Raw genomic sequence first — 22,945 nt, 5'->3', positions numbered from 1 at the left:
CAAGAACAAATATGAAGGACATACAACAGAACTAAATAAAAGTGAAGAAGTGCTATTTTAACTTTTACTTTTTGCCAGGTATTCTAAAGTTAGTAATTAAAAACACAAAGCATCCATCTGTGCGAGCAATATATTTATAAATATAATCAGATTTATTTTTGTATTTCTTTTAGCATATCAGTATTTTTCTGGAATAAAACAATGAGATTCTGAAATGGATTGGCAACTTTAGTTTAGTTACAAAGCACATTTAAAAACAACAGAAGGTAGTATAAAACGCACAGTAATATAAATATCAACATATGAATAATGTAAATATAAAAATATTAATAATATAAATATTATAAAATGCATATTTATTTTCTTTAATTTTACATATTATTGTCATTACATGATATGTAAATATTAAACATTACATTTCATATTTAAATTGCTAAAATTGTGCTTAAAGACACTAAAAGATATTAAAATACACTTAATATTCAGTAGTATATTCATGATAACAAACTTGAACTGGATTGAGTTGAATAGTTTTCTATAAAGCATATTTTTTTTAAAAGTTAAATTAGGTTAATAATTTGATGAACTTGCACTTTTATTTATCTAAGCTGAATAAACACTGAACTGAATGTGACTTGATTTGACTAAATGCAACTAATAAAACGCCCTAATTTTTTAAACCGTGTTGAAAACAGTGATGAACAGCAGCTAAATGTCATTGAAAAAAAAAAAAGGAAGGTTGGACAAACTTGGCCAGTTTTAATTGGAAATCAGCTTATAAATGGCTTACTTACAGTTGTCTCATTTCTACAGTCTTGAGCATGAAATGAAATGCCTCTTTCTGTGCTCAGATGGCAGAGGGAGACGCGCATCAGGAACATGTCTGGGCGTTTGCGTGGAGAGGTGGCGTATTACGCTCCATGCGGCAGAAAGCTCAGACAGTATCCTGACGTCATCAAGGCAAGAGATGATGATTTGAAACCAAATAGAGTTGCTATTTAATGACTGCTGCTGCTCTGTTGATCTTACGCTCTCACTCCTCACAGTATCTGACCAGAAACGGGATAAGCAACATTACACGTGATCATTTTAGCTTCAGTGCTAAAATAAAGGTTGGTGACTTCTATGAAGCCAGAGATGGACCGCAGGTGATTCCCTCAGTTGTGCTAAGCTCTTATTCATGTCTGTCAGGTCAAACAGGCCCTGTGTAGGCTGAACAAATGAGATTTAATTTGCTGTGGGGGAAGTTACATTGTAGTGTACATCTGGTGTTAAAGTGTATTGTGGCTTTTGTTTTAAAATAATGCAATATTAATATTCAAAAATATTAATGATTAATATTAGATAATATTATTAATATTCATATTTTATCATATTCATTATAAATATGTAATATTAATATTTAGTAATACAAAGTGTTAAATATATAAATATTAAATGGTTATTTAATAATATTACTGGTGATAATTTTATATATTATTGTCATTATTATTATTATTTTGTTGTTGCTACTAATTATAATAATAAAATAATGCAAAATCTTATTATAAATATGATTTTTTAATAAATATATTGTTTTACTAAAATTAATGATTAATTTACTAAAAATGATGTTGTGTAGTGTTAGTGTGTTTTGATTAAATTAAATATTAAATTATTTAATAAAATAACCCTTTGAAGCCACAATAACAAATCATTTTAGATATTAATATTAGTATTATTATTTGTATTATTGTATTATTATTATTATTATTATGCTGTTACATAATAAGAATTTAGTTTTTAATATAATTTATATTTATTTTATTTACTAAACAATAGTGTTAGTGTGTTTTGTTTTAAATATTAAATTATCTAATAAAAACTTATTAAAGCAGCAACAAAACATTTATATTATTATAAACCACTAATAATATTAATACTTCTAGTACTACTATTACTACTTATATATATATATATATATATATATATATATATATATATATATATATATATGTGTGTGTGTGTGTGTGTGTGTGTAATAAATTATTATTACTATTTGACTTTTTTTTTTTTTTAAGAATAATTAATTCTCTAAAGCGTGTTGTTGTCTTCTTCAGGGGTTACAGTGGTGCTTACTGAAGGAAGAGGAAGTGGTAGCAATGAAAGGTGGTCGGGGTGGTCTGAAGAATCTTGACTCCGCTCGCTCTCGCAGGAAAAGCAGAGCACCAGACGAGAGTGAAGCTGATGCTGGCAGCTGCTCTGAGGCCAAACTACTGCGCAGACTGGAGGCCCAGGGTACCACAACATCTCATCTGTTATAGCAGCGATGTGACACTTCAACATTACCTACTGGAAAGAAGATTTTAGAGGGTTTTAAAACATTTAGTTCACCCAAAATGACACATTCGGGGATTTTTTTGAAGAATTTTCACATTCTCTATACAAGGTTTCTGTAGGTCTTAAAAAGTATTTATTTGCTCTTCCACATATTAAGAGTCTTAAATTGATAGTCATGGTGTTAAATATTGCATGCACTCCCAAAACTGTAATAAAAGATAACTCGGTAATAGGAAAAATTTAATTTAAATTATAAGTCCACAAAAACAGCCTCCTTTTTACATTTTATCATACATTTAAAAGAAATGGGGGGGGGATATTTATTTATAATAAAATGTAAAAAGAGTTATCATGGTTTCATATACGAAGTAATTTAAATAGACTGATGCATCAAAACAAAAGAGACAGAAGAGCGCGATGCAAACAGCTTTATGGAACTGCTGTTTGTTCCCAAAATGTTCTTTAAACGGTTTTAAAAGCTCTTAAATTTACCTTCATAAAACTTGCCGAAGTCCTGTCAATAGTTGGAGCAGCTGTGCATGAAATGAGCTCTAAAGCTGTGGTGTATCTGTCAGAAATTGCGCGGCAGGCGGCTCAGATGAAGCTGATGCGTAAGCTGGAGAAGCAGGCGCTGGCACGAGCGGCTAAAGAGGCCAGGAGACAGCAGGGTGAGCCGGAGTTTGCTTTGGTTTTTGATTTCTAATGCGCTTGATGAACCCTTCACCTTTTCCTATGAACTTTCAGCAATCATGGCGGCTGAAGAGCGGCGGAAACACAAAGAACAGATGAAGATTGTGAAGCAGCAGGTGTTTTCTCATGACGTTTCTTCTTGACCTGTAGTTTGTTTGTGTTTTTGTGCATGTATTGCTGCCTTTACCTTTATAGGTGTTTAGTAAGATGCTTGTTGCTTCACGTTTCATCAGTGAAAACCCAGATCATTCAGCTCATTCTCCCTCATTCCTGCTTTGTTTCACAGGAGAAGTTCAAGAGAATCCAGCAGGTCCGTTTGGAGAAGGAACTCCGTGCTCGGCAGATTTTGGAGGTACTTGTATGTCAAATTTAAAAGCTTATACACTGTACAGTGAAAATAATCGAAATATAATAGAGTAAAATTTTCAGCTATAGTTTAATCATAAATGTATGGAAATTCTACAAGCTTTTTCATCAGTTTTAATAACTGTACTGTTATTTTGAAGTGTGGGAAGTTTTGGAGGTACTTATAAATGAATAAATACATAAATAAAAATATTTATATTACTTTTTTTAAACTTTAAAGTGACTCTGGACCACAAAACCAGTCATAAGGGTGATTTTATATGTAATCTGAAACCTGAATAAAATAAGCTTTCCATTGATATATGGATATGTTATGATAAGACAAAGTTTGGCCGAGATACAACTGTTTGGAAATCTGGAATCTGAGGGTGCAAAAAAAATCTAAAAACTGAGGAAATCACCTTTAAAATTGTCCAAATTAAGTTCTTAGCAATGCATATTATTAATCAAAAATTAGGTTTTTATGTATTTGCAATAGGAAAATTACGAAATATCTTCATGGAACATGATCTTTACTTTATATCCTTATGATTTTTGGAGATAATCAATAGTTTTGACCCATGCTGTGTATTTTTTTGGCTATTGCTACAAAGACTGAAGACTGGTTTTGTGCTCCAGGGTCACAAATATAGTGACCCTTAAATACTTGAAAATAATAAATGATCTACATGCAAGACTAGGTTTAATTTTAAAAAGATATATATTTGAAACGTCGCAGAAAGTGGTGGAAAAGCTGCCAACTTACCTTGCTATTATTTTGAAGTGTGGGAAATATTTTGCATAAATCAGATTGAAAATAGTACATGTTAGTTTTGAGGGCTTTGCTATTATTTTAAAGTGTGGGAAGTAGCAGTAATTAAACAAGAAGCATGTCTGGCTCGAAAGGCACCCATGTTACTCCTGAAATTGAGCAGATATTCATCTTTAAGTGTCCTTTTTATCTTTAACATGTAAAGACAAGCAGTTAGCATTTTGACACTCTTGGTTATCAACACTAACTGCTTTTTTTAAAATCTTTTATTAATCATTTTAAATCTGCTTTTTTATCATGTCTGTTGGTTTGAATGATGTTTCCTTTACTTGGGGAAAACAAAATCACCCTTTTAATACAAAAATAAATATGGAACGTCCATCAAATATTATTAGAATAGTCTGAAAAGGATTGAGATATAAGTTTATCACATCTTTAATTCATACTGTACTAAGCATTCAAATATTTACTAGTCAAATATTTTATGCTGTTATAATAATAATGTATTCATTTATCTGTCAAATATGTTTATGCCAACAGGCTAAAAGAAAAAAGAAAGAAGAGGCGGCAAATGCCAAAATACTAGAAGCTGAAAAACGAATAAAGGTTTGTTGTCTTTTTTGTAGCGTTTGATTTGACTGAATTATTTATTATGAGCAGTTTCTGATTCAGGTTTCACCGTCTCTCCTTGCTATATATTACATATGTTTACTTAAAAACAATGAAAGTGATAAGAGTGAAGTCAAACATTGGGATAGAAATACACCATGCGAGTTTTATATGGTTAGAAACATCATAGGATGCTATAAATATGCACTAATAAAAAAAAACGGACTAGTGTAAATTTTTCTAACCATTTGAGTGTTTCTGTGAGAGATTGAGTGAGACCTGAGACAGCAGTGGGTCTCCATTTCTCATTTCACATTAACACTCCTGTGCCCCTCCACTGTACGCCTGTCAATCAAAACCCAGGCTTTCCAATATACCTCGGAAATAAATGGAGAAAATCCTATCTGTTTATGACATCCCTCCATCTGCATCTCTTTCTGTCTCCCATCTCAGTATTGCAACGGAGGAAATATTTGCAGGTTTTAATTTATTTTTATCTCCGTCTGAAGGAGAAGGAGCTGCGCAGACAGCAGGCCATCATCCTGAAGCACCAGGTATGAGCAAAACTGAATAATAACTCCGGTCTCTGCTGCTTTTATGTGATTACTTTAAAGAAATAGTTTAGCCAAGAATGAATTCTGTCATTATTGTTGTAAGAATGATCGTTTTTTTGGCTCAGCTATTGCTCTAAATGTATTGTGGGTAATCGGTCTACTGGGGAGTTGCTCAATGAGGTCGAATGCATTGATTTATATTCTCATTTTTGTTCTTGCCTTGGCCAACTCTCACTGGCAGGAGTTGGAGAGACATAGACTAGATATGGTATGGGTATGTTTACTTTTCTACACCTAACACATTGTGAAGCGCTTGTGATTCGGGTGCTTTGCTCCGTGTCGCATGTGCAACTGACTGCTTTTACTGCGCTTGCATTTCTCCTGCATGAAACCCTGCCTTCGTCTGAGACAGAAATGGGCTCTTTTCTGAAACCTAGTGAGCTGCCTATCTTGGAAGCATTTTTAGACATCGTAGAGACGGTGCATTATTTTAGAGAGGGCAATCCCATAATGCATTGCAAGAAGAATGCATTGAAAAATCCATCAAAGCTGGCAGACAAAATGAGAGAAATTACAGTAAACTATAAGTGAATTATAATTATAATTATTCATACAGCAGTGTTGTTTTACTATTATTTATATGCTATTTTAGTATTTATTGCTATTTCGAATTGGCTTTTATATTTATGTTTTCATTAAATCTTCCTGAAAAGGCAGCTCACTGTTGGAATCTGTTAACCGATATCCGTCACGATATTTCCATCTGTGTCGGTGGTCCACGAAGCTTCATATCATCAAGCCTTCAATGCAATATCATAAACATTCATCCTGATTCTTGCTTGTTTTTCATCTGCGCGGCGTCTAGTGTTTGTGATCTTTGAGAACATCCAGCCCCTGAAGTGCACGTTGTTTTTGATTTAAAACGGGCCATACAATAATTTCTCTAAGCAGCTGAAACCGTTTCCCAGTTGGATCGTTATGTTTAAGTCTGTAGTTTCTTGCATGGTGTTTAAAGATGGTTATACTGAAGACGTTCAGAGATTTCTGTGGACTCCTTCATGTCTCCTCCTGTCTGTCCTGCACTAAAGACCTGTAGAGACCTGATGGTTAATATGACTCGTGCTTCATAAAGACATTCAGGAAGTGGAGGACTGTTAACAGATCTGTTGTAGTTCTGCAGACTCTCAGCTCTTAACCTGCTGAAGCTTCACTAAATCTTCATGCTTCTGCAATTCAGCGTACAGTGCATGTGTTGTGGTTTTGTTTTTGTTCTCTTATTCTGTCAAACATGTTTCTTATTTGCTTTATTTCATTCTTTGTTCTGTTTCATCATTTTGTTTCTCTTCTTTTTTTTTGACGTTTTACAAATTTATAAATTTAGTTTATTCGTTCATTTGTTTTTCTGAAGTGTTTTTTCTTTTTTCTGTTCATTCTGTCTTTCCATTTTTCTGTTTGTTTTATATTTTTTCATGCTTGTTTTTTTTTTCCTATTTGTTCTTTTCTGTGTTTTCATTTTTCTTTCATACATTTTATTTACTTTTTTGCATTTGATTTCTCTTTTCTGTTTTATCTTTGTGTTCTCTTGAAATTGTTAAATTTTAATTATTTTGTTTTTGTTTTTGTTTTCGTTCACTTTCATCATTTTATTCTTGCTTTCATATGGTTTTATTTTAATGTTTTGTTTAGTAATTCATTGTTTGTTCATTTGCTCTCTTTTGTGTCTTTCATTCTTTCGTGTGTAGGTTTGTTTCTTTCATGCTCTCTGTTCTTTCTCTGATGTCTGATGTTTGTTGTAGGAGCGGGAGAGACGTCGACAGTATGGGATGTTGATGAAGGCGATAGAAGCCAGGAAGAAAGCGGAGGTGTGTTATACAGCTCCTTTTCATCATTTCATGTCCTCTTATTCTCTGTCTCCTTTAATGTCTCTGTTCCCTTCAGATCCTTCATCCATTCAGTCATAGAGACTATGAATGAGTAGATCAGTCTTTTGGCTCACAAGGCTTGTCAAATCTTCTTAAATGTTTCTGCAGGAGAAAGAGCGACTGAAACGGGAGAAACGAGATGAGAAAAGACTGAACAAGGAGCGCAGACTGGAGCTGAGACGGCTGGAGCTGGAGATGGCCAAAGAGCTGAACAAACCCAATGAAGACATGTGTCTGTCTGACCACAAGGTGAATCACCGCATCCACTGAATCCTTCTTACACAATACTCAATAAAATCATTACGTGTATCATTTCTGCACAATTAGTGGCATCAAACTAAATTGCTACATTTTGACTTTTCCTCTATACTACCTGCTAAAAAAATTTATAATTCCATGTCTTATTATTATTATTTTTTATTTGCTGTTCAAAAAACTGTAAAATTGTGAAATATTAGATTTTAAAATAACTGCTTTGTATGTGAATATACGTTAAAATCAAATTTATCGTCACATAATCCTTCAGAAATCATTCTAATATACTGATTTACTGCTCCAGAAACAATTTCTGATTGTTATCAATGTTGAAAACAGTTGTGCTGCTTCATATTTTTGTGGAAACTTTATTATTTCAACAGAAATTAGTACTTTTGTTCATCAAGGATGCATTAAATTAATCAAAAGTGACCGTTATAATGTTACAAAAGATTTCTGTTTTGAGCAGCAAAAAAAAAGTTTTCGACATTGATAATAATAAGCACCATTATCAGTAATTTTAGCACCTATAATAATCAATTCTAATCGGATTAAATTAAATCAGCTTTCTGAAGATCATGTGACACTGAAGGCTGAAGTAATGATGCTGAAAATTCAGCTTCGCATCACAGAAATAAAATACAGTTTAACATATTCATATAAAACATTATTATTTTAAATTGTAATAATATTTACAATTTTTACTGCAGTTTTAATTAAATAAATGCTGCCTTGGAGAGCAGTAGAGATGGCTTTTAAACAATAATATTAACAATTTTTACTGCAATTAAATCAAATACAGTAAATGCTGCCTTGGTAAGCAGAAGAGACTTCTTTAAAACATTTACAATTTTAATAATATTTAGAAATTATTACAGTGTTTATGACAATCAAATATCCCAAAAATCACTACTTGGTACTCACAGACTTGGTGGACACCATCCAGAACACCAAAGCAAGCACAGACACAATAGTTGAACTATTGATTAAAATAAAATCCTTCACTAGTAATGTGCTGATCTTGAATGAATTGAGTGTGTAAGTGTGTTTCTCTCTCCACGTGCAGTCTCTGCCAGCGCTGTCACGGATAGCAGGTCTGCTGCTGCCGGGAGGATGTTTCTCAGACTGTCTTATGGTCATGCAGTTCCTGCGCTGCTATGGAAAGGTCCTGGGGTTTGATCTCAGCGCTGACGTGCCGTCGCTCGGCGTGCTGCAGGCAGGGCTTCTGAACGTGGGCGACAGCATGGGCTCCGTCCAGGACCTGCTGGTGCACATGCTGTCTGCTGCTGTCTGTGACCCAGGACTCCCTGCAGGACACAGGGTGAGACCCTGATCTATTGATCATTCACTTCAGTGGTGTGTGATGACTGGTTGCTTTCAACTGATTTCCTGCTGAACTCTCACCAACTCAACTGCAGTGAGCAAACTTAGAGAGCTGCACGGTTCTAGATTCTCAACTGAGAAACACTATTATTATTATTATTTTTTTTTTGTCTCTAGATATCACAATTCACCCACGACTTTATAAAAAAAAAAAATAATGTGTGGTAAATATGAAGTGCTGCAGTCTATTTAAAAGTGTTTAATTAATTTGAACGAGTTATTAAACATTTTAATATATGTGACCCTGGACCACAAAACCAGTCATAAGAGTCAATTTTTTTAAAATTGAGATTTATACATAATCTAAAAGCTGAATAAATAATATTTCCATTGATGTATGATTTAAGATATGACAATATTTGGCTGAGATACAACTATTTTAAAATCTGGAATCTGAGGGAGCGAAAAAAAGTAAAATTGAGAAAATTATCTTTAAAGTGGTTCAAATGAAGTTCCCAACAATGCATATTACTAATCAAAAATTAAGTTTTGATATATTTGCTGTAGGAAATATACAAAATATCTTCATGGAACATGATCTTTACTTAATATCCTAATGATTTTTGGCATAAAAGAAAAATCAATAATTTTGACCCATAACATTTATTTTTGGTTATTGCTACAAATATACCCCAAACTTTAACCGAGCTTTTGGAAACTGAATCAGTTCGTGTCACTAAATGATTCACTGTTTAGAAGCGCTCCGATCGGATCGTGAATCATTTCATTCTCATCATTTTGATTCAGGACAAGACTTCAGAGTGCTTATTTATTTATTCTTTATTCAGATCATCACAAACTGTTTTGATTTAGATCTGAAGTCCCGAACTGAAATGTTGGTTTGCGAATCATTATTCAGATCGGGACTTTGGAGCATGGATTTCTTTTTTTTTTTTAAACAGTACAAAACAGTGGTTATCAGTGGTTATTTTTATATTCACTTGTATTCTATTTTTGCAAAAAGGAAATTATCTGAAAAGCAAAACAGTAATTGATTGTCAATCAACATGATTTGATCTCATATTTTTTAATTTGATTTATTTTTCTCATTTGAATGTCTTATAATCATCACAGATGTGGGTAAAAATCTGTCTGATCCTTATTCGTGCACGGTTTCTGCTGCTCTTCTTCAAGCTGAATATCTCTAATAAAGAGAAAGGGATTCAGTTCAGCCCCTCATCTCACATGCATTCACAGTCTTAATAAAAAGCCTCTTCCCCGCCTTAAACTCCTAAATGAAACGATTTAACCGTGCCTTCAGATTATCATGAATATTCAGTTCCCTTCGAGCGTAACTGGCTGCCTTTGTCACACTGAATTCCTCATTGCATCGCTCTGTTCTTTTGTTTGGATGTTTTGATCACTACAGGCAAAGACAGCTCTGGGAGACCATGTGACTAACGTGGGTCTGAACCGGGACAATGTGTCCGAGGTGCTGCAGATCTATATGGAAGCTCACTGTGGACAGACTGAACTGGCACCGTTGGCCGAGAGTTTGAAGACCAAAGCTTTCCAGGCCCACACGCCGTCTCAGAAAGCCTCTGTACTGGCCTTCCTGGTCAATGAGCTGTCCTGCAGCAAGAGTGTGGTCAGGTGCGCTCATCTCACTTCAGGAGCTCTGCATGTGTACGGTGGAAGTGGAAAACTGATGCTGCACTAAAGAATGAACGGAGCAGGAAAAATGCCCATATACATTGTGCAATGGCAGAAATATATATACTTTAAGGGCACTTTGCATGCATTGTTTACCTTTTATTTAGTGTGTAATATAGCTATTTGTGCATGTATTTGATCTGCAAAGTTAAAAAGTCAACTTTTTATAGTCCTGTCAATATTTCTTTGACTTGATACGTCATGCTTCACAGCATAATGCCCGCCCACCCACTGGCTGAAGAATATGAAAAACATCTGAAATAGTTTTTACTGGTTTAAATCATATAATAATAATTCTACTTTAAATCATATGAATGTTTTCTAAATAAAAGAAAAAAGAAAAAATGTTTTCTAAATTATACATATTAAAATACATATGTTATGCTCATTTGCAAGTGTAAATTAGCTTAATAAGGGGCGTTGTAATATCTTGTTTTAGCCACAAATTTAACCATTTGTTTATTTTATATAAATTTGCAGGTAAATGTCTTTTTTTTTAAAATAGGATTTTTCAGTTTTCACTAAGCAAACAGTGGTGGTTACAATATAATAACCATTTTATTCCTTAGTATTTTCCAGTAAAACACACACACACACACACACACACACACACACACACACACTCACACACACACACACACACACACATATATATATATATATATGCATACATAGATTGTTTAACTAAATAATGCTAAGGGAAAAAGTGGTTATTATATTGTAATGACCACTGTTTGTTTAATATTTTTCCAGTAAAATAAAATAGAGTGTGAGATGATGTATAGAAAAATATATAGAACAATTACAAATAATGTAAGATTTTAGTCATGCCAACCAAGCTGCTTAGAAATTTGAGTGTTTCATGCACAAGATTTACATTTTCTTTGTCGTCTTTGCACAGTGAGATGGACAAAAACATTGAGAATATGACTAACCTGCGACGAGACAAATGGGTGATCGAGGGGAACCTACGGAAGTGAGACACTTGATTACACTCATCAGTTACACACATGCAGTATTCACTTACTGATCTTAAATGTATAATGCAAAACTCTAATCACATTTCTCATAGCAGACGCTAGTCTTCCCGTGGTCCATGATACACAGTTTACTTTTTTGAATATGACAAATATAAAGAGACACTATTGCAATTCCATTCACCTTGCATTTCAGTACTCAACAATATTTTGATCTAGTTCTGATCTATAGATCTAGTTATAATTGAATTATGATGCTCTGTTCAGTTAGATTGTCATGCATCATTTTTTGGGCTGCTGTTATTTTTCAGACTGAGAAGCATCTATGCTAAGAGGACGGGAAAGCGAGAGAGCAGCGTTGGAGGAGAGGAGGGTCAGTCCATCAGTACGCCTGCGAACAGCCGTAAACGCAAGCGCAAAGGAGGAGAGAGTGATGAAGACGATGAGGAAGATGATGACAGCGATGAACAGGGAGAGGAGGATGAGGATGAAGATGATTTTGGTGGGAAGAAAGGGAAAAAAGCAGAAGCATGTGAAGATGAGGTAGAGAGCTTTTTTTTTTCTTTGTGAAAAAAATATAGAAATGAAGAGGAAAGCCAAAATATGAAATGCCATGGATAATTGTTTACGGAGTAATCCACTGTTTTGTAAAGGGGACCAAAATTACAATTGGCACCTGAGATTTGGACCCAGATTTCAGGGTGGGATAATGTACTTTATAAACATGGCACTCCGCAGTATTGTTATTTATATTATACATGTTATTTTTACACCGAGATTGGCGATACTCATTGCAATAAATACTAATGGTGAAAGTCCAAAAATTGGAAAAAGCACTTTTCCCCCCAACATTAGCGTGCCTTTAACTCAAAAAGTATTAAAGATATCATAATATCCTTGTAGATTTTAATTCTTGACTACCTTTTTTTTTCAATATCCTAATATTTATGGCTGTACATGGTTAATTCCCCGAGAGATGGAGATTTTGATGTGGCTTTGTGTACAGATTGTTGAATTTTATCCAATTTTCAATGGCTGAAAAACCAAATGTGGTCACTTTGCATGTAGGGTTATGATCTATTATTTTCCTTCTTAATATTCAAAATTAAAAGCGGGTGAAGTATCTGAAATTTGATTTGATTTGACATGGAATGACCCTAATGTACAGTATGTGTTCAAAATGTATTCATCTGACATTGGATTTTCAGTCTTTTTTTTTTTTTTTCTTTTTTTTTTTCTTTTTTTTTTTCTTTTTTTTGCACTGAGCTCTTAAATTGGTTTAATTTGTGTTTATGGAACCAAAACTAATTTCTGGAAAGAAGATTGAACTCATGGTGATGTTTTAGCAGCATGTCAGCTGTTCTTGGTCTTGTTTTGCAGGATGAAGGTGATCAAATCACAAGCACTGAGGAGCTGGAGAGACAGATCGAGAAGCTCAGCAAGGTAAATGATCATCAGATTTGGGATGTTTTTGTTAAGTATCATATTTAGTACATCAGGCTTTTGTGGCTCATATAGAATGAAATACTGAGAATATGTGAAAAATTAAACATCTCAGTTTACTGAGGCCCAAACTGAGCAAAAATAGCAATTCGGTGCAGATCCTGATATTTATATTTATATGGCCAAAAAGCAAGATTAAATTCTGATGCTTGTAACGTAAATCGATGAGATCTCTCTAACAGTATAGCATAATGCTTACATAAAATGATATCAGTATCATTTAGATGCCTTAGAAATTTGCTTTATAGAGTTAAAAGGTCTGTGTATGAATAAATCCTAGGGACTGAATGTTATTACATCAGCCGAAAATGCATAACCAACCAAATAAAGAGAGACAGAACAAAAAACGTCTTGTATGTCGCCTGTAGAGGACATCAGGAATCAGTTATTAAGAAAATGAAGGCAAGACACCACAGGCAAAATCTCATTCAATTCATTAAAAACAAACGTCCTCCATAGAGGACAGAAGTGAAGAGCTGGCTCCCAGGAGGATAACAGGCCTATACTTGCTTTAACTAAATGTGTGGAGATATGACAGATTCATTACTTGTCCACATGCATATTTCCAAATAGTTTTAATAAAGCAAGATGAAGTCGAATGCATCTGTCGTATTGATTGTGTTTCAGCAACAGACTCAGATCCGTCGGAAGCTGTTCGAAGCCTCTCATTCCCTGCGCTCCGTGATGTTCGGTCAGGACCGTTATAAACGACGCTACTGGGTTCTGCCGCAGTGTGGCGGGATCTTTGTGGAGGGACTGGAGAGTGGAGAGGGTGAGAGAATGAGACTGAATAAGATCATTATGTGAAGACAAGGGCATCTTCTGAAGGAAGCATCGGTCAAGATTACAGGACATGACAGAAACCGGGTCCAATGTTTAAAACCCAAAAAGATATTTAAGCAATAGTTGAGAAAAATTGAATTATTTTATGATTTACTCACTTCAAATCTAGTTGAATTTGCCTGTAAAATTATATAAGACTTCTTTTTAACATTAAGACTGTCAAGCCATCATTTAGACTGTGCCTTGCATGGAAGCCTGTATCCTCTACTGTATAAAAAAATAAGGTTACTGTAACTTTAACAATTTTGAATTTTTCTCACAATTGCAAATTTGCATCTCTTCTACTTTTTTTGTCTTTGACTTATATTTCTAAGAATTAAGAGTTTATATCTTATTTCAATTCTGACTTTAGAACTCACAACTGCGAGTTTGAGACAAACTTTCATTAGCAAAGGGAAATATTAAATACAAAAATTAATTCGAAATGGTAAAAAAGTTGCTGAAAATTCAACTGTGTATCACAGAAATGAATTACATTTTAAAGTATATTCAAAAAAGAAAACTTTCTTTTAAATTGCAATATTATTACACAATATTACTGTTTTTTTACTGTATTTTCGATCAAATAAATGCAGCCTTGGTGTGCAGAAGAGACTTCTTAAAAAAAATATATATATATTATTATTGCTAACTTTTGACTTGTAGTTAATAAATACACATATATAATATATAAATAATATACAGTAAATATTATGGTGTATAAGAAAGGTATGTGACCCTGGAGCACAAAAGCAGTCTTAAGTCTCTGGGGTATATTTGTAACAATAGCCAAAAAAACATTGTTCGGGTCAAAATAATCAATATTTATTTAATGTCAAAATCATTAGGATATTAAGTAAAGATAATTTTCCATGAAGATATTAAGTAAATTTCCTACTATAAATATATCAAAACTTAATTTTTGGTTAATAATATTCATTGCTAAGAATTCATTTGGGAAACTTTAAAGGGGATTTTCTTAATTTTTTGATTTTTTTTTTTTTGCACTCTCAGATTCCAGATTTTCAAATAGTTGTATCTCGAATAAATATTGTCCTATCATAAAATAACCATACATCAATGGAAAGCTTATTTATTCAGCTTTCAGGTAATGTATAAATCTTAATTTTGTTCACATATAAGGGCCACATATAAGCAATATTTAAGGAATATATATAAAATATTTTTCATTATATCCTCCTTTTATGAGGGAATATGACCATGACCATTTTTCTAATTTTTTTATAAACATGGCCTGTTATTTTATTGAAACAAAGCATTGTATAAATGTGCTGCTGATGATGATAACTTGTGCTCCTTCAGGTCCTGAGGAATTGCAGCGAGAGCGTGAGAGGATGAAGAAAGCTCACCTCGTCCAGGTCAAAGAGGAGCCGGCAGAGGAACCAGAAGAAAAACACGGCACCGCTGAGATGAAACCCGAACCTCCGCAGGATGTAGATTCTCTCAACCTCTTCCTGCAGAAACCGGATTCGTTCTCCAAGCTCAGCAAGCTGCTGGAAGTAGCTAAGATGTCTTCTGAGGTCTCTTGTCAACAATACAGCAGCCCAAGACCGCAGACTACATTACCCAGAACCCCTAACCGTGACGTTAAACCTGATCTCAGTGATTCGTGTCTCCTCAACAACACCTACCTCACTAATGCCCAACAGCAGATCCGTAACGAGCAGCTGTATAAGGTTCTGACCGAGAGAAACGCTCACTGGTTCAGTCTGCTGCCTCGCTCTCCATGTGACGTCTCGTCTCTGACTGAAGGTCCACCTTCAGCATCATCTTCCTCAGCTCAGACCACAGCGGCCTCTGCTGGCTCCTACAGCACTGTCAATAACTTTCCATTAGCAGCACTGCAGGTATGATCCTATGTTTATAAATCATCGTATACAGCATGCAAAGAGTGCTCCTTTTAAATGAATTAAAAACTCTCACTCATTCGTCACGATCTAACAAATTTACAAAAATTATTTGACTGTAACTACGCGATGAAACGTAAACACCTCTGATTGGTCATTGGCCAGAAATCAACAAACGTGTCCAAAAGAAGAAGATACACTGGATTGTTTGTCAAGTTCGTTTTGCCATGCTATTATTACTAAGAAAACAGGTTATGGGCAGCTTTTCCATCTAAAAGCAAACAGAAGCAACAGCAGGCAGGTGTATGAGTAAGACTATAATACTTAAATAATGAAGTCACTTATAATTGTGCAGGTGTCTAGTCGGAAGATGCCTGTTATAATGTCATGATCAAGGCTCTGGACTCTCAGCATAACTGTTTTTTTTAACAAACTATAAAATATTTTAGATAAAAAACTTAATGTCCTGGCAGTGACAAATAGCTTGTTTTTCATTTAATTACATTAATGGTATAAGTTAAGATTTACAATAAATATTTTAACTGCTACTATGTAAAAGCAATACTGCTTTAAAAAGCACCTTATTTGTTAAGTGTTTGCAAACCAAATGTTATTGCACTTTTGTTCATATAGCAGTACTTTCAAATGATAAAAGTGCACAATACACTACTTTTGAATGCGTTATTAGTTTTGTGCAGAACAATGCGATTAATCGCAGACAACCATGTGATTAATCATGATTTAAAAATAATAATAATCATTGACCAGAACTAAAATATATGTATTGTAACAATTTATACATTTATTGTAAATTGCAATTTGTTCTATATTTTATTTCAAATATTATTATTTTTAATAAAAGAAAAAATATATGTAGGGCTGCACTACAAAGTACATGAATTATAATACACTTATAATTATTGTTGTTGTTTTAGCTCTTGATTATGAAAATGTATATTGTGTAATAAATTATATAAATATATTACTTTTGTAAAGTACTCTTGTTCTGTAAAATGTTATATAAATAATATATAATACTATATAATATGTATATTATAATTTCATATAAACTGAAATATAATTTCTCAAAAATGTTGGGAATTATGCAAACATGTAAATAAAGTAAACCTAGCACACATTGCATTGCCAAAATCCATCTACTTAATTAAATTGCAGCCTTTGATTTGATAATCGCACATGGCTGTTTTGCCATTTTAGTTTTATTTAGATTAATCGTGCACCCACAATTATTTTATTTTAATTTGACATTTGGTTTAATTATAAGCACCAACTTATGCACCTCGTTTGGGAACCTAATGTATTTTTCTCATTCTGTGCAGTTGCCCATTATAGATTTGCCCTTCTGTGCTTGGTCCAGTGGAAATTTGAGTCCAAACGTGCCGTTCTCTGGTGTTTCCATGGCTCAGATGATCCGAGGCATTCCCCAATCCTCAAACCTGAACGTCGATACGAGTGATTCTCCAGAGTCTCCAGCAGAGAAACACATCTCCACACCCTCACCGCTCATCGAGGTGCCCAGGAACCAGGATTACCCTTCACCTCAACCTATTCCTGAAGGTAAGCCTGAGACAACATCATGAGAGAGCAAAGAGTTTGTCTTTAGTATTATTCTTTTTTTTTTTGCACAGCCGTCTGATTCCTCATCTCGTCATGAGATGATTAAAGATCCATTTTTGTGTGGCATTTTCAATTTTAGGAAAAATATATGCAGGTGAATATTATAAATGTAACTCTATTATATCTGTCTTCTGCTCACCAAGGCTGCATTTATTTGACCAAATTCATAGTAAAAACATGGATGTTGTGAAATATTATTACAATTTAAAATAACTGTTTTCTGTTACAATATACTTTAAAATGTAATTTATTACAGTGATCAACTCTGTATTTTATAACATAATTACTCCAGTCTTCAGTGTCACATGATCCTTTAGAATTATTATTTTTATTATTATTATGAAAACAGTTTTTGCTGCTTAATATTTTTGTGTTAATCTTGACACGTTTTTATTTTTTTAGGATTCCTTAATAAATATAAAGTTCAAAAGAACAGTGTTTATTTGTAGTATAAATCTTCTGTAACATTATAATTGTCTTTGTCAGTTAGTGAATTTAATGCATCCTTAATCATATTTTTTTCTTTTCTGACTTAAAACTTTTCAATGGTAGTATATTATAAATGTATATATACAGTAATAATAATTTAATGTATGAGTAAATATTTTAATTGTATAAAACTTTAATGTAAAATGTAAAATAAAATTTAAAACGAGTATGAAAATAATCAAAAAGAGGTTACTAGATTTTACTGTACTTTATTTATTACATTAAATATTTGTAATCTACTTTTTTATTCCAGCGACTGAGTGTTTGATTGAAATAGTAGTTACTCTATTGAAATCATCTCCGTTATCTATTAAAAAATGACTAATATGGAGATATTCTTGAAGCAGGCTCAACAAAGCTGTATTTTTGTGTTGTGTTTGTCTTGTAGAGATGTTGACTGGCTGGTGGAAGGTGACTGATGTTGAGGAGTTACGATCTTTAGAGAAAGCGTGCCACTCCCGAGGGATTCGAGAAAGAGCGCTGCAGAAGCAGCTGCAGAAACACATGGGTTACATGGGGCAGGTCTGCGGCAGGAACAGAGATGGTAGGAGCTCGTGGTGTCTCTGTTTGAGATGCTTGGAGTGCAGTGCTCTCAGCTTTCTCTCTGTGTGCAGTGACTGTGATCGACGTCTCTGAGCTGGAGGACAGTCAGGTCTCTGAGGACACCGTCCAGAGCTGGTGCGTGGAGGAACAGGCCATGGACATGGACATCAGTGTCCTGCAGCAGGTGGAGCAACTGGAGCACAAGGTCACCTCAGCCAGTCTGCAGGTTAAGGTATGAAATCTGGATTTTAATCAACATTATTATACATAATCAATCCTCTTTTCTTGTCTGTGCCTATGAGAGCTTTTTTTTTAGCATAAAACATTTTATTGATGCTTTTCAAAAAGGAAAAAGGCAATAAATGTTTAACAACTGATAAAATAAAATGATGATAATAATAATAGTCGCTGATAATAATAATATAATTGATTAATTATATTATTTAATTTTAACATGTATGTTTTAAATATATATATATATATATATATATATATATATATATATATATATATATATATATATATATATATATATATATATATATATATATATATATATATATGCTATATGCTAACAAATAACAATAATAATAAGAACATGTATACATAAAATACACCAAAACTTGAGACAATGCTGAAAAGGATTAAAGCAAGAGGAAAAAAGCTTTGTATAGAATCACAACCAGCTGGGAGTAAAATAAAATACATGAAGTGAAGGGTTGCCAAATAATAAAAGGTTTTTCTGCATCAACAAGCATCGTGAATAACTTTTTTCTATTTTAATTAACTGTAACCCGTCATGCATCCAATGAGAGCAGTTGGGAGGGAAGCCTTTTTCCAGTTTATTAATATAAGCCTTTTAGCAACATTAACATGAAGTCCAAATAATGCCACTAGGGGCCATGGATTAAAATCTAAGAGTACAGTATCAGAAATGAGAGTAAATGGAGTTGCTGTAGCTTAAGATGAAGTAGGATCAATAGATCCAGGTTAAGAGCGTTAATGTTTCAACACTGCAGTGCCGTATGAAAGTGTTATGTTTGTTTTTTGGACAGGGCTGGATGCATCCAGCGCCGCAGTCACAAAGTGAAGACCTGCTGTATTTCGAGCACAAACCCGTCGTGCAAAACTGCAAAGACAAAAGCGTCAGCAGCATCACACGTCGAGCGAACAACCCTCTGGATATAGCAGTGACACGTCTGGCGGAGCTGGAGAGGAACATCGAGCGAAGGTACCTGAAGAGCCCTTTAAGCAGCACCATTCAGATCAGACTGGATAACGTGGGAACGGTCTCAGTACCGGCCCCTGCGCCCTCACCTGCTAGAGCTGATGGGGACGGGTAGGTCTTCCAGATTCGTCTGCCGCTCTCCACGCTTCACTGTGGCTGTGTGCATCTGTGGGTTTATGGCTGTGCTGCTTGTTTCCCATTTACACTGCAACCTTCACTCTTTGGCTTGTGAAGCATGAGCATGAGACACTGTCTGCATCTACAATAACCACAGCCTCGCTACATCCAGTCATCTGCCTTCCACACGCAGCGCTTCCTAAAGAGACCGCCACAGAAAGGGGAATAAATAGAGCTCCAAATTATTCTACATAAATAAATAACAGCAAACAATAATAGTAATAATAATAATTCAATTGGAATAAATGTATTCAATGTAAATCATTGGTTGCTGATTTTTATTATTATTCATTATTAATAAAAAAAATATTGATAATACTGTGATTTAATTTTATTTAACTGTATTAAATTATTCTACCGAATTTAATTATTTGTTCATTTATTTTATTATTATTATTATAGTATTATTATTAATTTACATTATTATCAATTAATTATTAATTGTTGATATTGTTAATAATAATAATAATAATAATAATAATGCTATTAGTAATTATAATGTGCTGTATAACTATGTATTTATTTATTAATTTTAACAAATGGTCAGCGATAAGAGGAGTGATAATCTTAGGTAAACTAAAATACTACATAAGAGTTACGTAATAGGTAAAAAAAAAAAAAAACCACAATATTATTATTCATAATTAGTCCTAAGGTCAGAGTTCTGAGTAATTACAATTATAATAGTAATACTAACCAGGTTGCAAATTTAGCCTAAATAAAGCCTTCACTCAGTTGGGGATAAAAATCAACAATGCACTAAATCGGAAAAAATCGGCTCTTCACTTTTTTGTGAGAACTTTTGGAAAATTCTAAGGAATCTGATCATCACAGATGCAAGGGGAAATGCTAAATAATTGCATTGTTCTTGAAAACAGATTAATTTTTTTTTTTTTTTTTGGAAATTTTTGCAAATGCTAATGTTTATGACCTCTAAATGCTCTCACAATTGGTGTGTGACAAAGATTACTTTAGACCCTGGTCTTATTTATTTATTACAACCTTTTAAAAGTCAATGTTTTTGTTTTATTGCATTTTAATATTTCATTTAATAATTTAGTTTTAATGCATTTTATTGTATTTTTATTTGGTAGATTCAAAAACATTCGAACATCACTAAAGCAAAAAAAATCAATAATTGCATTGTTAAAAGGACAAATATACATACTTTTTTTCCCCATTTTATTATTTTTAATGAAATAAAAGAAAATGCAAAACACTCTTTCATGGCCAGTAAGAAATATGTATGACCTGTAAATGCATGTACTAAATGCTCTCCCAATCTCCCAAAATACATTTTATCATCTAGTATTTTGTTGAATTGTAGCATTGTATTCTGTGTTGCTGTATTGCTTGTGTGCAGTGCTGTAATCTGTGTGTCTGTGGCAGGGCTGAGGAAGATCTGGCTCCAGGACTGAGACAGTGGCGTAAAGCTGTGGCCGAGGTGCACAGTGCCAGTCAGCTCTCTCTGTGTCTGCAGCAGCTGCACAAGTCCATCGCCTGGGACAAGTCCATCATGAGAGTGGTGAGTGCTGGGAGTCCACAGCTTGTGTGGCGTGATGGGCACGGAGGGTGCGATCTGTGTGGTGTTCAGTTTGAAGTGAAGTGATCCAGATGTGTTTCTGGCTCAGTACTGTCAGATCTGCTGTAAGAGTGACAGCGAGGAGCTGCTGCTGCTGTGTGATGGATGTGATCGAGGATGCCACACGTACTGCCATAAACCCAGGATCAGCAGCATACCAGACGGAGACTGGTTCTGCCCGGCCTGCATATCACAGGTGCACACTTCAGTAACACTCTCCAGTGCGTCGATGCAGGAAATTTCAGAAGAATATTTTCAGAAGATGTCAGTTTATATTGACCAAAAACACCATGAAAGTATAATAAAAGTAGTCCATTTGACTAATGTTTAAGTGTTCAGTTAATAGTATTATTATTATTATTATTATTATTACTACTACTACTTGGCACACTGAAAACAACAATATTAATTAATAACATTTTTTTAATTTATTTAAACCCTTTATTTAAACCCTAACCCTTTTTCATAAATAGCAATAATATAAAAACATGAACGTATTAGTAAAATGTATACTTCATTATAATATAATTATTTATTTATTATTATTATAGTGTCACAGTTTTAATACATTTTATATTATAATATTATCAAAAACATATTTTTTTACTGCATTCTTCATTACTTTTATTTACTACAAATTTTACTACTATACTTATTAATTTTATAAATGATAGAATTATTACTACTAGTTGTACTAATACTTATGACACGGCAACTACAGTAATAATAATACAATTCTTTATTTTACTGCAAAATGTATTGTTATTTTTATAAATCATAAAATTATCAACAATAAAAATATATATATATATATATATATATATATATATATATATTAGGGGTGTAACGGTTCACAAAATTCACGGTTCGGTTCGGTTCAATACACTGATGTCACGGTTCGGTTCGGTACGGTTCGGTTTTTTTAAAAATGTTTTATTTATTAAAACTAACAAAGTATGTGTTTTTTTTACATTGAACAATGATGGAGCTATTCTTTACCCATCTTCTATGGTGTTTTCTTAGCAGCATACTGTATAAAACAAAAATAGCTCCTTATAAATTTTTTTTTAAAAATTAAATGTAATATTGTTGTAGTGGTTATGAACAAATACAAAGATGTAACTCTTTTTATATGGAACTCTATAACTCTTTATATTTAGTGTGTTTTTACTCAATTGGTTCTCTATTTGGGCTTATGTTTTTTGGAACAAAGCAGGAATTACGGTCTGTCTGAAATGGGCTCGTGAAGGAATATTGTAATGGGGCTCAATTACATTAAGCATGTTCTTAAAACCTGCGTTTTCCACTACAGAGTAAGGTCTCATATCCGCGGCTATAACGTAAATGCACCATTCGCTGTGGTGATGTCCGTATACGGAGCCCGGGACGTCACCTGTAGGAGAAAAAAAAGCAATCCGTGGCGACGGTTTTGCAATCCGTCCCCTCAGTTTATAAACCGTACTCACGAATTCATAAACTGTTCACTCGATTTAACTAATCGTGCCCACGGATTAACAAACCGTGCCCACGAATTTCCAATCCGTGCACTTAGATTTTGTAAACCGTACCCTCGGTTTTTGAATCCGTACCCACGAATTCATAATCCGTGCGCACGC

At 33.7% G+C, this 22,945-nt stretch overlaps 1 protein-coding gene across 1 annotated transcript in view; it reads left to right on the top strand.

Annotated features, from left to right (window-relative positions):
* The window catches only part of baz2bb (bromodomain adjacent to zinc finger domain, 2Bb), a 72,628-nt gene that overhangs the window by 45,212 nt on the left and 4,471 nt on the right, over positions 1-22,945 (top strand). The window contains 24 exon segments of the mRNA XM_026271141.1: positions 852-960; positions 1,047-1,148; positions 2,100-2,277; positions 2,895-2,987; positions 3,064-3,125; positions 3,296-3,361; positions 4,667-4,732; positions 5,245-5,289; positions 5,531-5,563; positions 7,086-7,151; positions 7,320-7,460; positions 8,533-8,787; positions 10,219-10,442; positions 11,404-11,478; positions 11,791-12,022; positions 12,860-12,922; positions 13,610-13,754; positions 15,128-15,672; positions 17,013-17,250; positions 18,188-18,343; positions 18,414-18,574; positions 19,398-19,681; positions 21,137-21,272; positions 21,379-21,525. Coding sequence (XP_026126926.1) covers positions 852-960; positions 1,047-1,148; positions 2,100-2,277; positions 2,895-2,987; positions 3,064-3,125; positions 3,296-3,361; positions 4,667-4,732; positions 5,245-5,289; positions 5,531-5,563; positions 7,086-7,151; positions 7,320-7,460; positions 8,533-8,787; positions 10,219-10,442; positions 11,404-11,478; positions 11,791-12,022; positions 12,860-12,922; positions 13,610-13,754; positions 15,128-15,672; positions 17,013-17,250; positions 18,188-18,343; positions 18,414-18,574; positions 19,398-19,681; positions 21,137-21,272; positions 21,379-21,525 — 3,622 coding nt within the window.

Source organism: Carassius auratus, chromosome 9 (genome assembly GCF_003368295.1).
Source record: "Carassius auratus strain Wakin chromosome 9, ASM336829v1, whole genome shotgun sequence".
In the NCBI taxonomy this organism is placed as follows: Eukaryota; Metazoa; Chordata; class Actinopteri; order Cypriniformes; family Cyprinidae; genus Carassius; species Carassius auratus.
The sequence above is the reverse complement of the archived record's forward strand: the minus strand, read 5'-3'. Positions and strand labels throughout refer to the sequence as shown.